Source organism: Micromys minutus (assembly GCF_963924665.1).
Source record: "Micromys minutus genome assembly, chromosome: 7".
Classification (NCBI taxonomy): domain Eukaryota; kingdom Metazoa; phylum Chordata; class Mammalia; order Rodentia; family Muridae; genus Micromys; species Micromys minutus.
Genome location: NC_137976.1, coordinates 58,688,722 through 58,707,957, shown reverse-complemented (window position 1 = coordinate 58,707,957; position 19,236 = coordinate 58,688,722). Strand labels below are relative to the sequence as shown.

The 19,236-nt window shown below is 43.8% G+C and overlaps 1 protein-coding gene across 6 annotated transcripts in view; it reads right to left on the bottom strand.

Moving 5' to 3' along the window:
- The window catches only part of KALRN (kalirin RhoGEF kinase), a gene marked incomplete at both ends in the record, with an annotated part of 525,758 nt that overhangs the window by 189,161 nt on the left and 317,361 nt on the right, over positions 1-19,236 (bottom strand). For all 6 annotated transcript variants that reach the window (XM_080919241.1, XM_080919243.1, XM_080919247.1 and 3 more), the window contains 4 exons: positions 1,327-1,419; positions 5,739-5,828; positions 7,325-7,394; positions 19,079-19,188. In XM_080919241.1, the coding sequence (XP_080775367.1) occupies positions 1,327-1,419; positions 5,739-5,828; positions 7,325-7,394; positions 19,079-19,188 (363 nt within the window). The remainder of the gene's footprint in view (positions 1-1,326; positions 1,420-5,738; positions 5,829-7,324; positions 7,395-19,078; positions 19,189-19,236) is intronic.

Sequence of the window (19,236 nt, the reverse complement as noted above, 5' to 3'; positions counted from 1 at the left end):
GGATGCAGTCCACAAACCAAGATTTAAACTCTGAGAAGATTCTACAGCTCCTGTGGCTTAAATGTCAGAATCACACTGAGTTTTTAGGAAAGAGATTCCTTGCCCTGAGGGAATTTCTGGTCTTTACGTGAAAACTTTAAAAGACAAAGAAGCAAAAGCAATGGTGCCCCAAGAGCCAACATGCTGTCCACACAATCTATCCCACACTAATGATTCCCATGCTCAGTCACACCCAGCACATGATGTCATTCTGTCTCCAAACTATTCTGCTAGGCCAGATGGTCCTGTGCCTGTGCTGAAGGGAAGTCTGGTTGCATGGCTCTGCCTCACACGGAAAACAGAAAAAAACCAAACCACTGGCATACACCCTGGAGGCACCTTCTTAAGCCTCCCATGAAGAACCCTGCCCCAGAGACCTGGGTACTGGGGCTCTGTGAGGAGAACCTTGGGTCTGAAAGTCCGAATGGGTTTCAGATTTGGGGAAGCTAGATTCTGCAAGATTCCACTGTCGTCTCTAAATATAAATGGAACTGAATTTTCCTCTGCAATTACACTGTGTTCCACAAGTCCACTAACCTTTTGTCCTTTTCATTAGATGAACAACCTATGATATATTCAAAAGGCAGAAAACCTCTACTCTTACACATCAAGAATCAATATAGACATATTTATATTGAATTGTCTATATCGATTTTCCTGGCTCCCTATAGAAATTATATTATTTTAGAATAAGAAAGATAAACCCAACTGACTTAGTGTTTCACATAATCCGATCATTGAACTTCTAAAAGCTAGAGTTTGAAAATCCACTGTTTGGGTTGACTTTAGAAGTACTCCTAATATATAGGTCTGTACAATTCAAGATGCCACTGGGTTTAATACACATTTTGGGCTATTTTCTGTCAATAACTCTGAGTTTTTTCATAGACACAGTAGTCAAGGAGACAGACAATACCAATAGACATAGAGTATGGTATTCTCAAGACTTCCACCTTGGCTCCAGCAAGTGGGAAGCCCATAGGAGGAGGAAGAAATCTGCTCAGGAAGGATGGACAGGGCTCCTCAGTACCTGAGGTGATAATCTCAGAGTTTACAATGGTAGCTGGAAGGGAAAATTAGTTACAACTTATTCCTGCATCCTTTTCTTTGATCTCTGTCCCCAAACAAGCATGTGGAGGTCTGTGGGATAGGACACATGGTTTTGAGCCAGCAATGGTAGTGTGGGCTCATCTGAGGCTCTGGTGTAGAGAAAAGGCTTCATATGAGGGTTGTCCACTGTGAGGAGTCCTCTGGTAAGGACAGAGGGTTAGGTGAGGAGGGAGGTACCTTCAGGAGCAGCTGGTACTTGGTCACTCTCTGGACAGGCTTAATTAAGTAGGAAGAGATGGAGTTGGCCAGGCCATGCCGCTGCTGGATCTCCTACAAGATGAAAAGAGATGCAATGAGGCAGAGAACAAGGTGTGTGTGTGTGTGTGTGTGTCTGTGTGTGTGTGTGTCTGTGTGTGTGTGTACATGTGTGCATGTGTGTGTGTGTGCACACTTGGGCACACACAATCTAAAAGGAGAAAGAGAGGATAAGGAGAAAGAAAAATAGACAAAGGTAGACATTTACAAGAAGATGTTATTTAGTAGGGGTTGGAAAGAGAGAGGTAGGAGGAGAGAAACAGAAAGGGGGAGAGGGATGGGGAGAGAGAGGAAGAGAGGAAAAGAGGGGAGAGAGAGAGGGAGGGAGGTAGAGAGGGAGGGAGGGAGGGAGGAGGAGGAGGAGGAGCAGGAGGAGGATGGAGGAGGAGGGTTCGTGAAACAGATGAGGAAACGGAACAGCACTGGAGAGATAACAGCAGAAAGGAATGAGAGTCAGTAATGAACTTATGGGGGGCAGAGGTGAGATGGTGGGGGTGGAAACTACATCCAAAGGTTGGAAAACAGGCAGCACAGGGGCCAGAGAGAATGGGGAGACCCAGAACGAGGTGAGTCCTGTCTGCCATCACCCTCCTTATGTATAAGGCTCTTCCTAACAGCCCCCTTACCCCTGCCTGGTGCTGGGATTTGGAACATCCCAGCTTAGATCATTATTTTATCTCTTACACATTTCTCATTACAGTCAGCAACACCTCTCTCATTTCTCCACTGTTCGTGGTGAGCATCCCCATAGCTCATACTGGTCAACACGGTGGCTTTTAGGTGCTGTTGGTGCCTCTGGTCTCACCTTTAATCCATCCTGTGCTCAATTTCAAACTGAGCACCTTTCGAGTCTCAGTGTAGAGAGGACAGAGAGGGGCACAGATTAGCCCCTGTACTCAAGGGCCTTATAATCTAGCTGGGACTGTGCAACACAGAGACTAGAGACCTGCAAAGGACACAGAGTCTGTCACCGCCAATGAAAAGATAGCACCAGAAAAGGAGGTTAGCAGAGATAAAGCCTGGACCAACAACACAATAATCACTGTCAGGAAATGAAGATGACACCCCAGCGCAGAGGAAGGGAGTAAAAGAAAGTAGGTTCAAGAGTAGGAAAGGAACCAAAGCAGGAACTGAGAAGCAAAGCTGGGTTGGCTACTGATGGAGCTGTATTGGGGGGAAATGAAGAGGATTTGAAGGCAAGGTTTTTAATGGCAGAATAGTGTAGCTGTTAAAGAGAGGAGATACACAGTGGCCGCTCCAGAGGGGCTAACGGCGACGGACCACAGCAGAGCGGCAAGAGACGGGAGAAACAGACAAACCAGGAGGTTCTCACAAGCGTCCAGGCACATAAATAAAATGTCACCATGTGATTGAGCAATGCCATCCCCAACATGGACCCAAGAGAAATGAAAAGTCATGTCTGTGCAGGGGCAACCCATGTGTCCATCAGCTGACCAATGGAGCCTGTGTTCAAGACCACGTATTATATATCCCATTTATGTGAAATATCCAAGCAAGATAGAGCTATGGATATGGAAAGTGAGTTAGTAATGACAGGGGAAGGGTGTTTGTTAACAGTGCGTAATTACTTTTTCTGGGAAGTACATGTGTGTTCATACATGTTCACATGTGTGTACATGCACACATGTGTATGTGGAGAGCAGAGATCAATATTAAGGTTACAGATAACTTTACTCTTAAGCTGTAATGTAATATTTCCTATTCAACATATGGCAATTGATTAGAGTAATAAAATAAAGAGATATTTAAAAATTGGGGGACTTCCAGCAAGAGCTGTTGGTGATAGTTATGTTTTTCCGAGGAAGGGGATTTTTCTGTGGAGTAAGAACACTGAATAGCACGGTTTGGCATTAAAAAATGCAAACACATAGTGTCTTGTTTCTTGTAGGTGACATATTCCATATCCATTTAATATATTTAGGAAATGCTGGATGAATAATTTAATTCTAAGATGCCAATGGCTGGAAGTGGCCAAATGGACACGGTGCACGGGCCTTCCCAAGCCTCTCTGCAGAGCTGCAGTGCTGGAGAGAGCAGCAGACTCTGCCCAGCCCAGGGCACACCTGGCTCTATACTGCCCTCTGGGGTTTGAACTAGAGTCTGCATGGCTTAGGAATGCTTTCTGGGTAATGCTAACAGATCACATCTGGGGCAACTGCTCTAGATGGACAAGCTGACAACTGCCACGTGACAAGGCTTATGTCACCTGAGTAGGACTGAGCTCATCAGGAAGGTCTAAAAACTGGAACAACTCTTGTCTTGTCTTGGACATTCCAGCTCAGAAGTTCTCAGAAGATACTAAAATCTCAAATGTCATGGCTGCAGGTGAGTGGATCATGAACTATTTGCTTTTCAAATTTGGAGCTCATGAAGGTGACAAGTGAAGTTAGTATGATCAATACCATCTCCTTTATCAGAAACTGGCTAGAAACAGGGACACAGAGAAAGTAGGACTATTGGAAATATAATACAATACCAGGAATGGAGACGTTTACAAACAGGAACCGAGAGTACACCACCAGGGCTCAAGGGTCTTGGATGGAGCGTGTGTGTGCAGGAAGGTACATTTGTTGGTGAATTGCCACACTTTCTATGACAGAGACACAAAGCTCAGGGCATGCATAAGGTATAGGGTTTGTGTAGGATGCAGCATTTGACTTTGTGAAGGACAGGAATAAATCTTAAACATGATATATATGTACATTCAGGTGTTTGTATGTGTATAGGTGTCTCTGTGTGGGAGACAATCTTAGGCAAAGGAAATGCTGGACAAGCATAAACACAGAAGTATCTGAGGCATGTTGAGAGCACAGAAATTGTGTTATTAAAATGCTAAATGGAAGAAGGAAGGGTACAATCCATTTACAACTTGAAAAAGACCCTTCTGGATAACTCTGATGACTAACCCACCAGAGACATCGTAAGGAAATGCACTGTCAATCAAGGGAAGCATTAGCGCAGAGAATTCAATATGATATCCAGCAAATCCTGGTATCAGCGTAAGGAAGTACTTTTCTTAGACGTTTATTTCACCCCAGCAATTCAAGTCTCAGACACCTGAGGCTGTTTCCAAATGCATTCTATTTCAAAAAGCCATATGTGTTTGTTCCTTACCTAGCTTCTCCCATTCAAACTGCCCCTTCATCAAGCAAGATGATCCCCAGGGAGTCAGTCTACTCTGGTGGTTTCAGCCTAGAATAATGCTCAAGGGGTCTATTTTGTAAACCGAAGTGCAAGACCCCGGTTGCAACGCCTTTGTATTCTCCTCGGGGCTTAGCTGGCTGATGGCCCCCGAAGCAATGAACACATTGAGATGCAAGCTGGGCTGGCGACTGTCACACATTGCTGAAGGGGCTTCTGTCACTTCAGACAGGACTAGCAGAGGGCATCAGTGTTAGTCTGTTGCTCACTGACTTTCACCTTCCCTTATTTTTAATTTCCAGTCTCATGCATCCCTTGTGCCTTTCGGTACCTTTTGATCTGTTTACTTTCTATCCAATGGGCCATTTTCTTTCCAGGATGACCAACACTAAATGGATCTGTCCCACTGTCCCCCCAAGATTGCTTTCATTCAATATTCAAAGTTCTGAGAAAGAAGAGGGTCCCAGTCTTCCCATCTCTTGATATCCATGACAACAGTGTTCAGCTTTGGCTGTACAACACCTGCCACCTCAATCCTAGCCACTTATCTCATCATCAGGCTAACTCAGCATCTCAGAGGACTCAGGAATCAGTATTTATCAAAGATGGCTGCTAAATTCCAGGGTGTAGCGTAAGTGCAAAGGAACATTATCAGCGAAGTGGACCGCCGACTGGGGTGGGTATCAAAGACACCAGTGGACTTCTTACAACTCAGGTTGCTAGGCTGTGTCCAGAAAAGACTGTCAGCTGAGTGGGGAATTTTCACTTCAGAAAGAAGCTCAGGTAATGTGGATGGGCCTGGCTCAGGGACCACACCCTTGGTTCGCTATGGTTGAGAAAATAAAACTCCTTGGCAGCATCAGCTGTATCTTCATACCCGTAAACACAAGGCTTACGTCTAGCTAGGTTTGGTATCAAAACCTACAATAAAGATTGCCTCATCAAATTACAATTGAGGCAGGACGGGGCAAAACTGAAGACAAATACTGTTTTGTTTTATTTTTAAATTATTTTATCCATGAGATAAAGGTTTAGTGTGGCCAGGAAAGAACAAGGAAGAAAGGGGAGACACTCATTGCAAAGCAGAGGAGTGTTCCTTCCCTCCCAGCCCTCCCCTCCCAGCCCTCCCCTCCCTACCCCTGGACGGTAGACAACGGAAGACCACAGCTTACATCAAAGAAGGTGCCTGCGTGCTCCAGGATCAGCTGGTTGGAATCAGGCTTGTTTTTACAGTAGGTGACATACATCTGAAATTTGTCTGCCTGGAAAAGAACAGACAACAAAAGATAAGCACCCACTGGTCCCTCCCTGTCTTTCTACTCTTGTGGTAACAGGCCGTGATCAAGAACACAGGGAAAAGGGGGTGTTAATTTCATCTTACGGCTTGTAGTCCACCATCCAGTGAAGTCAGGGCAGGAACTCAGGCAGGAAGCTGGAGTTAGGAACTGACCCAGAGCCATGAAAGAAAACTGTTTACTTGCTTGCTCCCCATGGCTGGCTCAGTCTGCTCTTACAGCACCCAGGGCCACCAGCTCAGGGGTGTAAATGCCCACAGTGAGGTTAGCCCTCCCACATCAATCATCAGTCAAGCAAACACCCCCAGGCTTGTCCACAGGCCAATCGGGTGGGAGTATTTTTTCGGTTGAGGTTCTCTCTTCCCACATGACTCTAGCTGTGCTAAGTTGACCTAACGTTAGCCGTTACACTGTCTTCCTCACAATGCCAACCTGGCCTAGCATGGGCTGTATAGTGACTGAATTCCTTATAGAAAGTACCATGTGTTCCCTCAGTCTGTTAAATGCCAGAACGCCTTTTCTTTTATTGGGATGCAGAAAAAAACCTGCCGAACAGAAGTTCAGTTTAATACCAGACTGTGTTGGGAAGAAAGAAAAACTGTAACATGTTCTGAAGTTGTGTGTTCAATTGCCCTCACTTTAAATCATCAGTGATCATATTATTTTTCTTGGAAAAGAACAAAGGTCATCCTTGCCCTTCGAGACAAATGCAACAAGAGTTTAAAAAAATAAACGCTGAGGAAAGTCTGCTTGTATCCCAAATGCCTTCACTAGAAGGAGCTTGGGAGCCACTAACGCTCACACCCCCTTTCCCACTTTCGGGGTCTGAACAGTGAGTGATTCTCAAGGAGGTTGTTACCTCAAGTCCCAGACCTCATGACCTCGCCTCTCCACTGAGAAGAAAAATTTTGAAAACTAAGTGTTTTTTCCATTGGTGGATGACTGTCCATTTCTACCTTTTGACTACCTGGGCTATCCTCTTCTGAGAGGGCAACGTACTTATGTATGTATTATACTAGACATCAATGGTATCATTAAAGGTTTTCTGAAACAAATTTTAGGGATTTAAACTACTTAGGAGTTATCACTAAGATTCTGTTCTCTATTGAGAAAAACAGTGTAACCCATAATTAGAAGATGGTGTCTGCAAGTTCTAACTTCTAAATCTAAGTCCTGAAAAAGCAACTGGTGGACTGGGCTGCTCCAAGGGAGAGTCCTACTCTCCTGAGCTCATCAACTAAGAAAGTTCCTAGAGAGGTAGAGGCGGATCTTGAGTGATGTCATAGGCTTTCCCAGAGATGGCTTTGTGCTCCAGAGATGTACTTCCTTTCACAGAGGTACTCGTGATGACTGCAGCACCTGGTTCCAAGAGTAATGACCATCCTTAAGCCAGGCAGAGGGCAGAGGCTTCATGTGGTACCCCTGAAAACATCAATAGTCAGGGAGGAGTTTAGATTGGTTACCCAGGTAACAAAGCAGTGTCCCACATCCTCAGGCAGCTGCTCGTACTTCTCCAGCTCTTTGAGGAAGATGCTGTAAAGAGAGAGAAAGGCTGTGTCAGACACTGTGGTCTAGAGGATCCCACTTACAGGATTGTACTAGAGTAAACCTAACAATCATGGCTCAGTTACACGTGGATTCTGCACTCTATTAGTGAGGTGAGGAGCTAGCTTTTATGTTGGAACTTGTTCAATTAAAATGTATGGTAATTGACTAATCAGTGCTACTTAAAATAGTCCTTCCCTATTCCATCCAGAGGTTCATGAATTTGAGATAAAAATAGATAATGAAATACCATAGTTGTATCAGGTCTTTCATTTCATCAGCAATTCTGAATTTATTTTGTTAATCTAACTACTCTGTATATACCATAAATATATAATATACATTATGTATAGTAAATACATATATTTTAACAGTATTATATATTATAGTATAGTATATATTATATACACATGTAATATATATTATATACCTATATCTAGTTATAGATAGTAAATATATAGCAAATATATGTTTATAATATATGCGCATATATATATTATGAATATAGTCCCAAGATGAATCTAAGGTTGAGCTGGAAAAAAGTTCAATCCTTCATGGGCCTTTGTCTAACTTTCAGCTTTCTTCTTCCACTGAGGGCAAGTACTGTCATACAGATATCGTTAGAGAAGAGTATCTAGGAGTGGGGGAGGGGAATCATAGTACGATTTAAAGTGGAATAGATTTACTTACTTATTTGACATTGGGGGTGTCTGAGATGTTGGTTCTTTTCTATGCTAAAACGTTATAAATGGTTGCGCTGAGTTCAACATAATGCATGGAAAAGTAGGGTTAGCTTTAAAAGATAAAAGCTCGCAAGCCAGCATTATTGGGGTGGAACTAGCTTTCTGAAATGTACCCACAACCTTACAAACAAAAAATAATTATGAGGCCTCAGGGAAGCTGACCTCTGGGAGTGGGAAATGTAGTCTTTACAAAGAGCAATTTTATAGACTCATCAAGGTCTCCGAATGTACTCTTTCTGGAGGCTGGGGTTTTCTTCCTAAAGCTTATCTCTGGATATGCATGGCATACATCCCCAAGCACCGGTAACAATGCCATTTATAATGGTAAATATTGTTGGCTAAGAACAAAATATTTGAGCTGTGGTATAGCCACAAAACTGAGTAATTTGTAGACATATTCCCCACCCCCACAAAGACGACATTTATTCTGTCTCTTCATGTGAAAGATCTCCTTAAAGTGAAGAGAGCAAGGAGACGGACAGATGTACAGAAACCACATCACCTGTTTTCTAAGCAGGGAATATATAATCCACTTCCGACCCAGGAAACTAATAAAACCATTACCGTAGAGAACCAAGTGAAGGAATAGGGCTTGGTAGCTGAGGCTTCCCAATGTCAGCTTTTCTGTTTAATTTTAAAATTACTCGAACACATACTTTATAAACAAAGGTAAAATATCATGTATCATCCCCTACTTGCTTCCACTACGAGGGGGAACAGTTCATTTTGATTTCACTTACTCTGCATGGCTACCCTTACTCCTACACGCCAGCAGTTTCTTATAATTATTAAGTGGTTACAAATGTCATGTATGTCGCTTGTATTATTTTCAATGATATAGGAAGATGTTTTGGTGGTGAAAATAAATATGTAATTTAAAAATATTTGGCAAGAAAGAATGCTAATAATGATTAGTAAGATCATGAATGATATGTTCTTTATCAATCTATAATCAATTTTTTAAAGATCTACCACACATGGCCATTGCTAGAATAATAAAATAGGGTAGACATTGAAAAATTTGGGAAGCCACCAGAACTCATCTGGCGACCCTTCTTCTTCTCAAAAGTGAGAATCTTAGAGTTTCTTAAACTGACCCATGGAGCAGGAACATTTACAGTGTTTTAAATTTGGCTTTAGAAATACAAACACACTCTCAAAACCAATACATCATCATGTCTACAGCTGCTTTTAAAGGGCTTGCAGGAGATGCATGTCCTGTAAATTCTAAAATAGAAACATAACAAAGTTCTCAGTAATTCTAGAACCAAGGATCAATACTAGCTCAAGGTCCAAAGGGAGAAAAACATTTTTGTTGTACTAAGGCAATTAGGCCGATCTTTGTGTATGTAAGTAAGGAGGTGTGTGTGTGTGTGTGTGTGTGTGTGTGTGTGTGTGTGTTTCATATGTACATTTATTTATTTCAATCTCTTGAACTGAGTTCAAATATACATTACTATTACAGGGAACACCAGACGATACATGCACGATGACTTCAGAAGTGGCTTTTCATAAGGTGTTGAGATAGTCTTTGTAAGGTGATTCTTCATATTGACATTTTATGCCGATCTCAGAGAAGACATTTTATGTGGATCTCAGAGAGAGAGCTCAGCTCTCACTGCAATGGGCAGCACAGAGCCTGGGTGGGGACCAGAGACCTGGGCAAGTGGGCAAAGAAAGTTGGAGCTGTTCTAAAACAGGGGGCTTGTCTTTAAAGGAAGGAGGACCTGGACGGAGGGAGAACTTGAAACGAGAGAGAGAGAGAGAGAGAGAGAGAGAGAGAGAGAGAGAGAGAGAGAGAGAGGAGAACCTGGAGCCCAGAACCTAGGGTACCATGCTCAGAATGGAGGTTGCCTCCATCCTCATTTTAGGGATCCCATTTTCCACACGGAGACTAATATTCTTGCTTCAGTCCCCTGACTCTGACTCTTCTGTCTTATAAGCTGATCTCCTTTACCAAGAAACAGATTATACTTTTGGTCACACTACAGCATGCGGTGTGTAAATCCTATTTTGGTTTGGGAAGCTGTAAAACCAAACACAGTGACACAGAGTTCTTCCTTTTTCTTGACCTATGACCAACATCAACTGCCCAGGTTACTTCAACGTTAATGTTATGTACACAGTGGTAACTGTAGCTATTGAGCTGACCAAAAGGAAGATAGTGCTAGAATTTTATTTAAAGTCCTCATAGTTTAAGTTTTTGTGGAAATAGCGGCCAAAAGCCTACAGCAAGATGCTTTGTGTGAAAACCCCAAGAAATGAAAACATTTAGTGAATTAAACGCACAGTATGCCTCTATAACCAAAGCCTTTCTGTGTGTGTGTTTTTGTGTGTGTATGTGTGTGTGTATGTGTGTATGTATGTGTGTGTGTATGTGTGTGTGTGTGTATGTGTGTGTGTATGTGTGTGTGTATCCTCATAAGAGGTTAAAGTATATAGAAATGACAAAAACATCACTTTTACACCTTTTTGATAAGTGACAGTAAGTTTGTAAGGAAGGAGTGGGTACCTGGATTAAGTTGTGAATACTCAGGATATGCCAAGGGCTATGGGGTGGTAGCTAGAGATGTGATGGGTGGTAGCTAGAGATGTGATGGGTGGTTAGGGATGGTTACGTCAGCAGAGTCTGCTTACCGACACTGAGAACCATTTACCAGTCTCTGATAGCCAGCTATTTCCTGGGATCGGTATGTAAAGAGCTTCCCTCTTCAAAGACTCCTGGCTTGATGAATGTCCGGATGACGTGTTTACCCTTCCTTCCTCTCTGACCTTCCCTTTTAAAATCAGAGTCTCACACGTTCCAGTCTGGCCATGGCCGGCCTTGATTGTCTGACCCTTCTGTCACCACACATGGCTCCAAATGACAGTGCTAACAGCTGCTGTCACTAGAGTACTACTTCTATTTTCAGGTGTCTTTGCCTCTAAAGCTAAATGCATGCTGAACAATCAGAGTTCATGTCGGTATGAGGAAGCTCCCTGAAGTCTTGTTGTCTTCATTTAGAAATGTTAACATCGTGGAGTTTGGAGAATTGTATAAGCTTAGGTAGATAAGCTGTCTGGCACATAGTAGGTACTAAGTTAGTAATAGCTGGTCAGGGCCAGGGATACACACCTGCCACAAACCCATTCTCTCTACGAACACACATAGCTCACTGTTCCTCCCTTATGGAAAGTTACAGGTTGGGAGCATTTCCCACAAAGACTTTGCTCAAAAGCTGGCACTGGCCACCTTCTCCTAAACCAATCCTGGGGAAATCTGGATTGGATGGCATGCAAAAATTTGATTGCAGGGTGACATAACACACAAGGAAATGCTGGACTGATCTGCTATCTCTGTAAGATGGCAACAGCTTGAAGTGGCTAACAGGACACAGTGCATGGGGGACCCAAGCCTCTCTGCAGAGCTGCAGTGCTGGAGAGAGCAGCAGACTCTGCCCAGCCCAGGGCACACCTGGCTCTATACTGCCCTCTGGGGTTTGAACTAGAGTCTGCATGGCTTAGGAATGCTTTCTTTCTGGGTAATGCTAACAGATCACATCTGGGGCAACTGCTCTAGATGGACAAGCTGACAACTGCCACGTGACAAGGCTTATGTCACCTGAGTAGGACTGAGCTCATCAGGAAGGTCTAAAAACTGGAACAACTCTTGTCTTGTCTTGGACATTCCAGCTCAGAAGTTCTCAGAAGATACTAAAATCTCAAATGTCATGGCTGCAGGTGAGTGGATTATGAACTATTTGCTTTTCAGATTTGGAGCTCATGAAGGCGACAGGTGGAGTTAGTATGATTAATACCACTCAACCCCCTTCACTGAGATGTGGTTAAATTACAGCCCAATGGCTGACAGCACTCCCACAGACGCTGAACGCTCCCTTGCTTGTTCTGTGGCAACATCTTGGCCTTCAGCACATTAGTGATTGCAGGCAATAAAACATGGAGGAAGAGTGGCACACACTTTTGCACGTCACTTTTAGAAGTGTGTACGGCTCTTTTAGAAAGGAATAAAACGTTGAAAGACATGTTAAAACCAAGGCAGTGCTGCTCTATTAAACTATCATGATATCTCTAGTATTTATTGATGGCAATCTCCCTGAGTTCTGATAGTGGAACCGTACCACCCTGAGTCAGTTTGGGGAGAGTCTCCCTACTACTCGGGAAGCCTTCCAGGAATGGCTCATGACCTTATTCAGAGACACATCAAAGTTGTATGTGCACCCAAAGGTAAAGTTGTTGGAGTCCTTGAGAGAGTGTATGTGTGTGTGCGCATGCACATACACACGTTTGCTGTCATGGTAGCTTGTTGAGAACTGGAAGGTTGGGGCATGGGTTAAAGAAAAGCAATGAACAGCATGTATAAAACTTGAAGGTGGGAGTCAGTCCACTGTCTCCTGGTGGAGCCAGGCTGCATTCCTGTGCTCTTCCCAGTGGAGCTCACGAGATCCCTGCAGATTCACAGCGAGACTCAAGAGACTCTAGACTACTGGGGCTAACGGAGCAGTTAGCATGAGATGTGGAACTGCAGGGCAGTCAGGAACGCAAGCACACTGGACATGGAGGAGTTATTCACCACACCTTCAGCACACTTCAGGTACGTATGCTGAACATGGACTTCTTGTCCCTGTCCTTCCCTCCATTTCACTCTAGGAACTATAGTGTGGGTGAGGGATGAGGGGAGAGGCCTGGCCTCTAATCTTGTTGCAAAAGCAAGCCTTCCACTGACTGTGTTTCCCAGTACCCCTTCACTGTAGGTAACTCCTGTGATCAGATGAGCAGTTTACTTGCACACATTATACTGAGTAATGTTAAAATGAGGCAGAATATAAAAAAGGAATTCTCCCACCAAATGTTATTCATCTTTAATAAGATCTCCAACTAAGATGCTGCTTAGCAACAGGGCCAAGTGGCAATACGGGAACGAGTGAAGCCACATTGCCGTGACATACCTGAGCCTGACTGCTTCTTGTCTGGATGATTTGATTGCTTACAAATCCATGCTGCAAGCTTATGCACAGCACAAACAACAGCAACAAGTTCACAGCCATCTTCTCTAGGCTCCGCTGCTTACAGCTGGTAGTTACTCTTAGAGCCAAGGGTTCGGGACCCAGGGAGGTTCACTAGTCTCTCCTTCCTTTTTTCCTAACATCTGGATATTAATGAAATGACACCTGGGTTCTTGTCCGTGCCAATCGGAGTAACTCAGAAAGTGTCAGATTCCATAAAACAAGGGGGCAGAACTAGATTATAGTTAGAGGCTGCTTTGAGCTTTTCCAGTAAACAGGATACAACTGATACCATAGGCGTTTGGGGTGTGCGCACAGAAAGCACATACTTCAAGCAAGGTTGCCTGTAGAAAAAGTAGCTGCAGTCCCTGGGTGGTCTGAAGCTTGAGCCGCACAACCACTTTCTTTCCACTTGGGGGAGCCAGTGCCTCACCAAAGCCATTGTGCATCAAGGGGATGTAAACCAATTTAAAAGACAAAGAGAGGAGGAAGTCCAAAACCAAATCCAGACAAACTGTGTGTGTGTGTGTGTGTGTGTGTGTGTGTGTGTGTGTGTGTGTGGTGGGGTTCAGGACATGATAGATTTTATTTATAAGCTCATGGGAAAACACGTTTTGGAAGCCACACTCTGTGCATGCTGCTCCCGTGTGAGACCTTCTCCCAGTAACCCAGTTTTCACCATTTGTCCCTCCTCTCCCTGTTGTGCCCATTCAGCAGTGTCTTAACCTACTACTGACCCACCTTGCACTCCATCCCAACTGCCCTCCTTCTCTTTCTCCCTTTCCCTCCTCGCCCAAATCTTCCTCTCCTCGTAACCCACCCACTCTGCTTCCTCACTTCTACTCCGTCTAGGGATTTTTGGTTCATGTTCACCTTTCAGTCAGAGAACTCCACATGCTACTCTTTTCCCTTAGTCCCCAAGACATGTCTGTGACCCTAACCAAGGGAGAAGATCAGCATCTGCCCCTGACCATCATAATTCAGGGGTGACTTGAGCCTACCTTACAAACTCTTTCCCCATCCTACCATTCCATACCCTACTTTGAGAGCCTCTTGTTCAAACTGTCCCTTTTCATTAAAGAAGCCATTCCCACTTGTAGAAGCTCTTCGAGTTCTATCTCAAATGTCCCCTCTCCACTATCCTGTCTGGCTCCTCCACTGGACACCAGTGTCTTCCTCTTAAACTAGTTTTGTGCCTTGACTCACCCCATTTCAAAACTGTCTGCTTCTTACAGGAGGCCAGAGATCCATTACTGGACATGGTCTGCCAACCCAAAGAAAACACTCTAGGAAAATGGGCAAAATGTAGCCAAGTATGGTGGCTCACACGTTAGTCCCAATCCTCACACAGCAGAGGCAGGAGGATTGCTGTGAGTTTGAGGGTAGCCCAGTTTACATAGTGTTTTAGACCATCCAACGGTACATAATGAGATCCCATCTTTATAAAAAGTCTTTGCATAGAGGCTTTCTTAGTATCACGAACCTCCACAACGTGGTCATCCCTCCTCTGTGTACCCTGACTGCTCCTGGCTGACCCTGGTCTGGTCAAATCATAGACAGGACTGGGGAAAGGAGTGCAGTACAGGGCTGGAGTGGCAGGGAGGCTGCTGGGCTTGGTCCTACAACTGATTTTTCCCCTAGGTTATTAGTGTAGAGGTGTGGGACCCGACTGACACAGCTGTAGAATAAATGGGTGGGGATGTGGCTTAACTGTGAATTAAACAATTATCAAATTATCAAAGAATTAGCAAATATCCAAGGTGTTGGAGAGGGAGAGAGAAGAACTAAGAGACTGTAGTTAACTCCCTGTGGTGCAGTGTCTGACCTTGAGGGGAAAGCACGCACATGTGTGAATGTATATGTGTGTGTGTGTGTGTGTGTGTGTGTGTGTGTGTGTGTGTGTGTATGAGAGAGAGAGAGAGAGAGAGAGAGAGAGAGAGAGAGAGAGAGAGAGTGAGTCTCTGTCTCCTCTGGACTCTTACAGTACAGACTTTATAAAAATGTTATTTTCAAACTCATATGAATATGACTAAATCCCCTAAAAAACTAAAAAGGAAGAAACATCTGGAATTTAATGGAAAGGGAAGCATTTTAACAAAAAGCTGCCTTTATCAAAGCTGAACGTCTATCACAGGAAAGTGAAAACAATTACTACTTGTTTCAATTGCAAATCTTAGATTATGCAAAACTTTACTCTTTGGAGGGTCTGTATATAGAACACACCCCTTTGTCTAAGTGTCACAGGAAGGTTTAGCAGAAAGCAATGGAAACCGGCCTGAGTCCTGTGTAGACAGCCAGCCATTGTCTCTGGTTTAGCTATATAGAGAAGAATAAAGTCTATGTGGAGAGAGTAGAGAGCAGGCCCTCATCCCACGCCAACCTCCAGCTGGGGCAGAACTACTGCTTTTGTGAATTAAATCCTGCATATTCTTGACTGAGGCAGAGAAAGTAGAATTTCTTTACCTAATAATCCACAAAGACAAAGGTTCTTAAGACAGTTCCCACCCATTTGGACACACACACACACACACACACACACACACACACACACACACACACATACAACCCATCTTGGTAGCCATTTTTCTGAGACACCATTTGGACAGATCAGTAGTCCATGGCTGAAATATAATCTTTGGCCCAGGCACCACTTTCCCAGCAGCACAGTTAATTATGTCACTGAGGTAGGATTGTCAATCCCTTTCTCTGTACTGGTGTCCCACAAACTTCCCTCCTACCCCACCTCCCTTACAGTCTGGACCATAGGTGGACAACTTGGCCTACAGACTAGCCATGATGGGAGTATGTATCTCTTATACCCAGCGCCAGAATTGCCATTTTGAAACATAAACCAATGGAGTTAGAGCTCTCAGCAAATTCAAGTTAAAAAGCTGATGGTTTCAGAGGGTGCAGAGGCCCTAAAGAATAAGTAAGTAGGTGATAGAGAAAATGCGTAGCTTCCTGTGAAGACACCCCCAGGGAACTGACTCATTTAGAAATCTTATTATTTTGCTGCTCTAGGGTGCTCTGGTACTGATGCTGGGAAGTCAGACTTAGGAGCTTTTCTCTGTTCTGAGATGTCCACAAGCAACTAGTCAATAATGACATGAATGGGCATTGCCTACAAGTTTGCAAGATGTGATTTTATTTTTAGCCTATCCATTCATCCTTCCTCATCCTTCCACTTACCCAGTGAATGTTTGCTTTAAATTTATGTGGTTCCAGGTTCATGGTACCAGGTACTGGATATACAGCGAATGGTACCATTTTAGTTTATAGTTTAGTTTATAGCCCTTGCAGTTTCTAAGTTTGGTCAATTATCATTTTATCTTTATTTATTAGAGATTTTAGAATTGTTATATTTTCTCTATTAATCAAAACCTGCGTGACTTAAGTAGAAAGCACACAGTACAGTAAAACATCAGCTCCTGGCTAATATTGGAAATTAATGCACAGCTTGAGAGTCTTAGATGTTCCTTTGAATTGTAGATAATTTAAAACATTAATTTCTTCTAGTCAGTAGCTTTCTAAATACATTACAGAGTTCCTTGATCTGAATGCAGATACACAGCAATTCAGCCTTATTACTAGTATCAATTATGATGTCACACCGAAGTACAGTGGCTTTGCTGACCAAGTGGTAGGATGCAGGATGTTCTGCTCAAACACTGAGCAGTCCTTTACCACAACCATGTCCCAGGCTAGCCCTTCATCCTCCCGCTTCAGTTTCCTGAGGGCTGGGATCACAGGCATGGGCCACACCCCTCTGCTTACATATTTGTTTTATTATCCTTTTTGTCATTTATTACCTACCTACATATCTATCTATCTATCTATCTATCTATCTATCTATCTATCTATCTATCTATCTATCTAGTATTTATATAGTGATCTAAATTCCAAGCAGTAAAGACGTCACTGGGGAAGACAAAGAGATGCAGCTACGGAAGTTTAATCTCCATGGCGTCCTTTAGTGTGGTCCTTTAGTGTTCTGAATCTGTAATGCACTTGGCAATGCTGTTGGGAAAAATGTCTATTCTCCTCATTGCAGAGCACAGGATTTCATATGGCCTAATCTGAATTTTAAAGGAGATTGTTAGAACTACATTTTTGTAAGTTAATGGCAGGATTACAGCTGTTTAGAAACTATAATGCCATTCTTGCTTGCTAGTGTGACCCCTGAAATCAGGATGGGAAGTAGGGCTGAGTTAGATACGTTGTTATTAAGAGTTCTGTTCTGAAGTGAACATCCTTTCCCCTCGTTTTGGAAAGGGTGGAGTTCGTAGGCAGTGGCTTCTGTGGTGTGGAGACGTCAGTATTCAGCTAACGTGGGAAGAACCTAAGGAAGTTTGTTGACGACATTCAACGATCACAGGTAAACCAATAAAATGATTTACCATTTTCCAGTCTTCTTAGATAGCCTGGAGGAGATGAGAGGGTACTGGGCAGGGCTCAGATGACAGAATTTGGGGCCAGTGGTCAAGAACCTTTTTATTGGGGTCTTATTAAAATGACTATCATGAGGACAAAATACTGTGTCTAGAGATTGCCAGGCAAACCAGATAAGAATGTTTATGATCAAAAAAGAGGAGTGGAAATTTTTATTAATAGTCTAGAAAGGCAGAACTCATCCTCTTCCAGCCCCAGTTGACTGACAGGTTAGTTAGCATGCTGTGGGGACTAAATGGCTTACATTACTTTAGCCAATACTTTGGTGGGGTAACTCATCACAAGTGACTCTCCATTGCTTTCCAAACCCGGAATGCTTTCACACCCACTCCTGCTTGCCTGGGGGTCATTCTTAGCAGAGAGCCCTATGAAGGACTCATTTTCCAAAGTGGGACTGTCCAATATGGTAGCCACTCCTTTTCACGTATGACTAAGTGTATTACAATTAAGAAGCACACCAATGGAGGTGCTAAGCAGCTCAGTTCTGCACAGATGCCATGGTTACTGTGTGGTCAGTGCACTGCACACTTCACCTCTGCAGACAGTTCCCTGGACAGTGTTGCCCAGTCCTACCTCAGGGTGGTCCTCCATTTGCACACATGGTCTCCTTGGGACTTGTGAGGCTGGCTGTGCTGTTTCCGGGGTTTCCGTCTCAGCTCACCAAGTCCCAGGAGTAGCTCCACTCAACTTCCTCTGTGCCAGGCTCCTGAGAGGCCTCAAGAACTCTGGGTCACATTTTTTTCTATTTTTCTGTAGCTCAAGAGTTTCTCTATGTGAATTTTAGAACCCAAGTTATTTCTACCAGTGGGTCATACCAGTATTCTTGCTGACAGACAACATGTTTAGCATGCAACTGAAGGGTTCTTACATCAAGCTTGGAGCTGGATAAACGGGCTGTGAGGTTTTAGTGTTCTGTGATTCTACTTCAACAGAACATAGTGGTAAGTGGTGCTGTCTTCTATAAGTTATCGAAAATGTGATATAGCAAATATTTGGGAATATTTTTTATCCATAAATGGTCGGGGGTGAAGATGATGTAGAGTCAGGAATGAAGGAAACAGCTCAGACAAACGGTGAATAGAATTTGAAACCCAGAGAGCACAAACGTAGGATGGTTAGTCCTGGCTGACTGCTAAGTCGGAATTTCCCACAGCCTTAGTGGGGGTAAAGCCTCTCCTGTTTCCTCAGTGTGCTGGTAACCATGCTAACTGCAAACGGGGATGCTGTCTGCTCCTTCTGAGAGGCAGAAAGGGGCACTGCAGAACTGTTACTTTCCACTAAGAATCCTGAATGACTGAGGACGTGATAAACAGGAAGGGAGACTGGCAGCAACGGGCTATGAGATCTGACCAGGTGAGAAAGAGCATGTCAGGCGAAACAGAAGGTTCACCAGGGGCTGTGATCCATCCGATGGGCAGCCAGATGCCCACCATTTACCCCGTCGCTGTGCTCGGCGGAACCCCCCCCACCAACATACTTGTTATGGAAGTCATAGATCTCCTGGATGTTGCCGAAGATGATGTGCTCCTTGTTGAGGATCCCAGGGGGTATCTCCTCCACACCACTGGTCATTTCCCACAGGTAGGTCTGTAAGACAGTGACAGATTCATCACATGCCAGGAGAGACTCAGACAG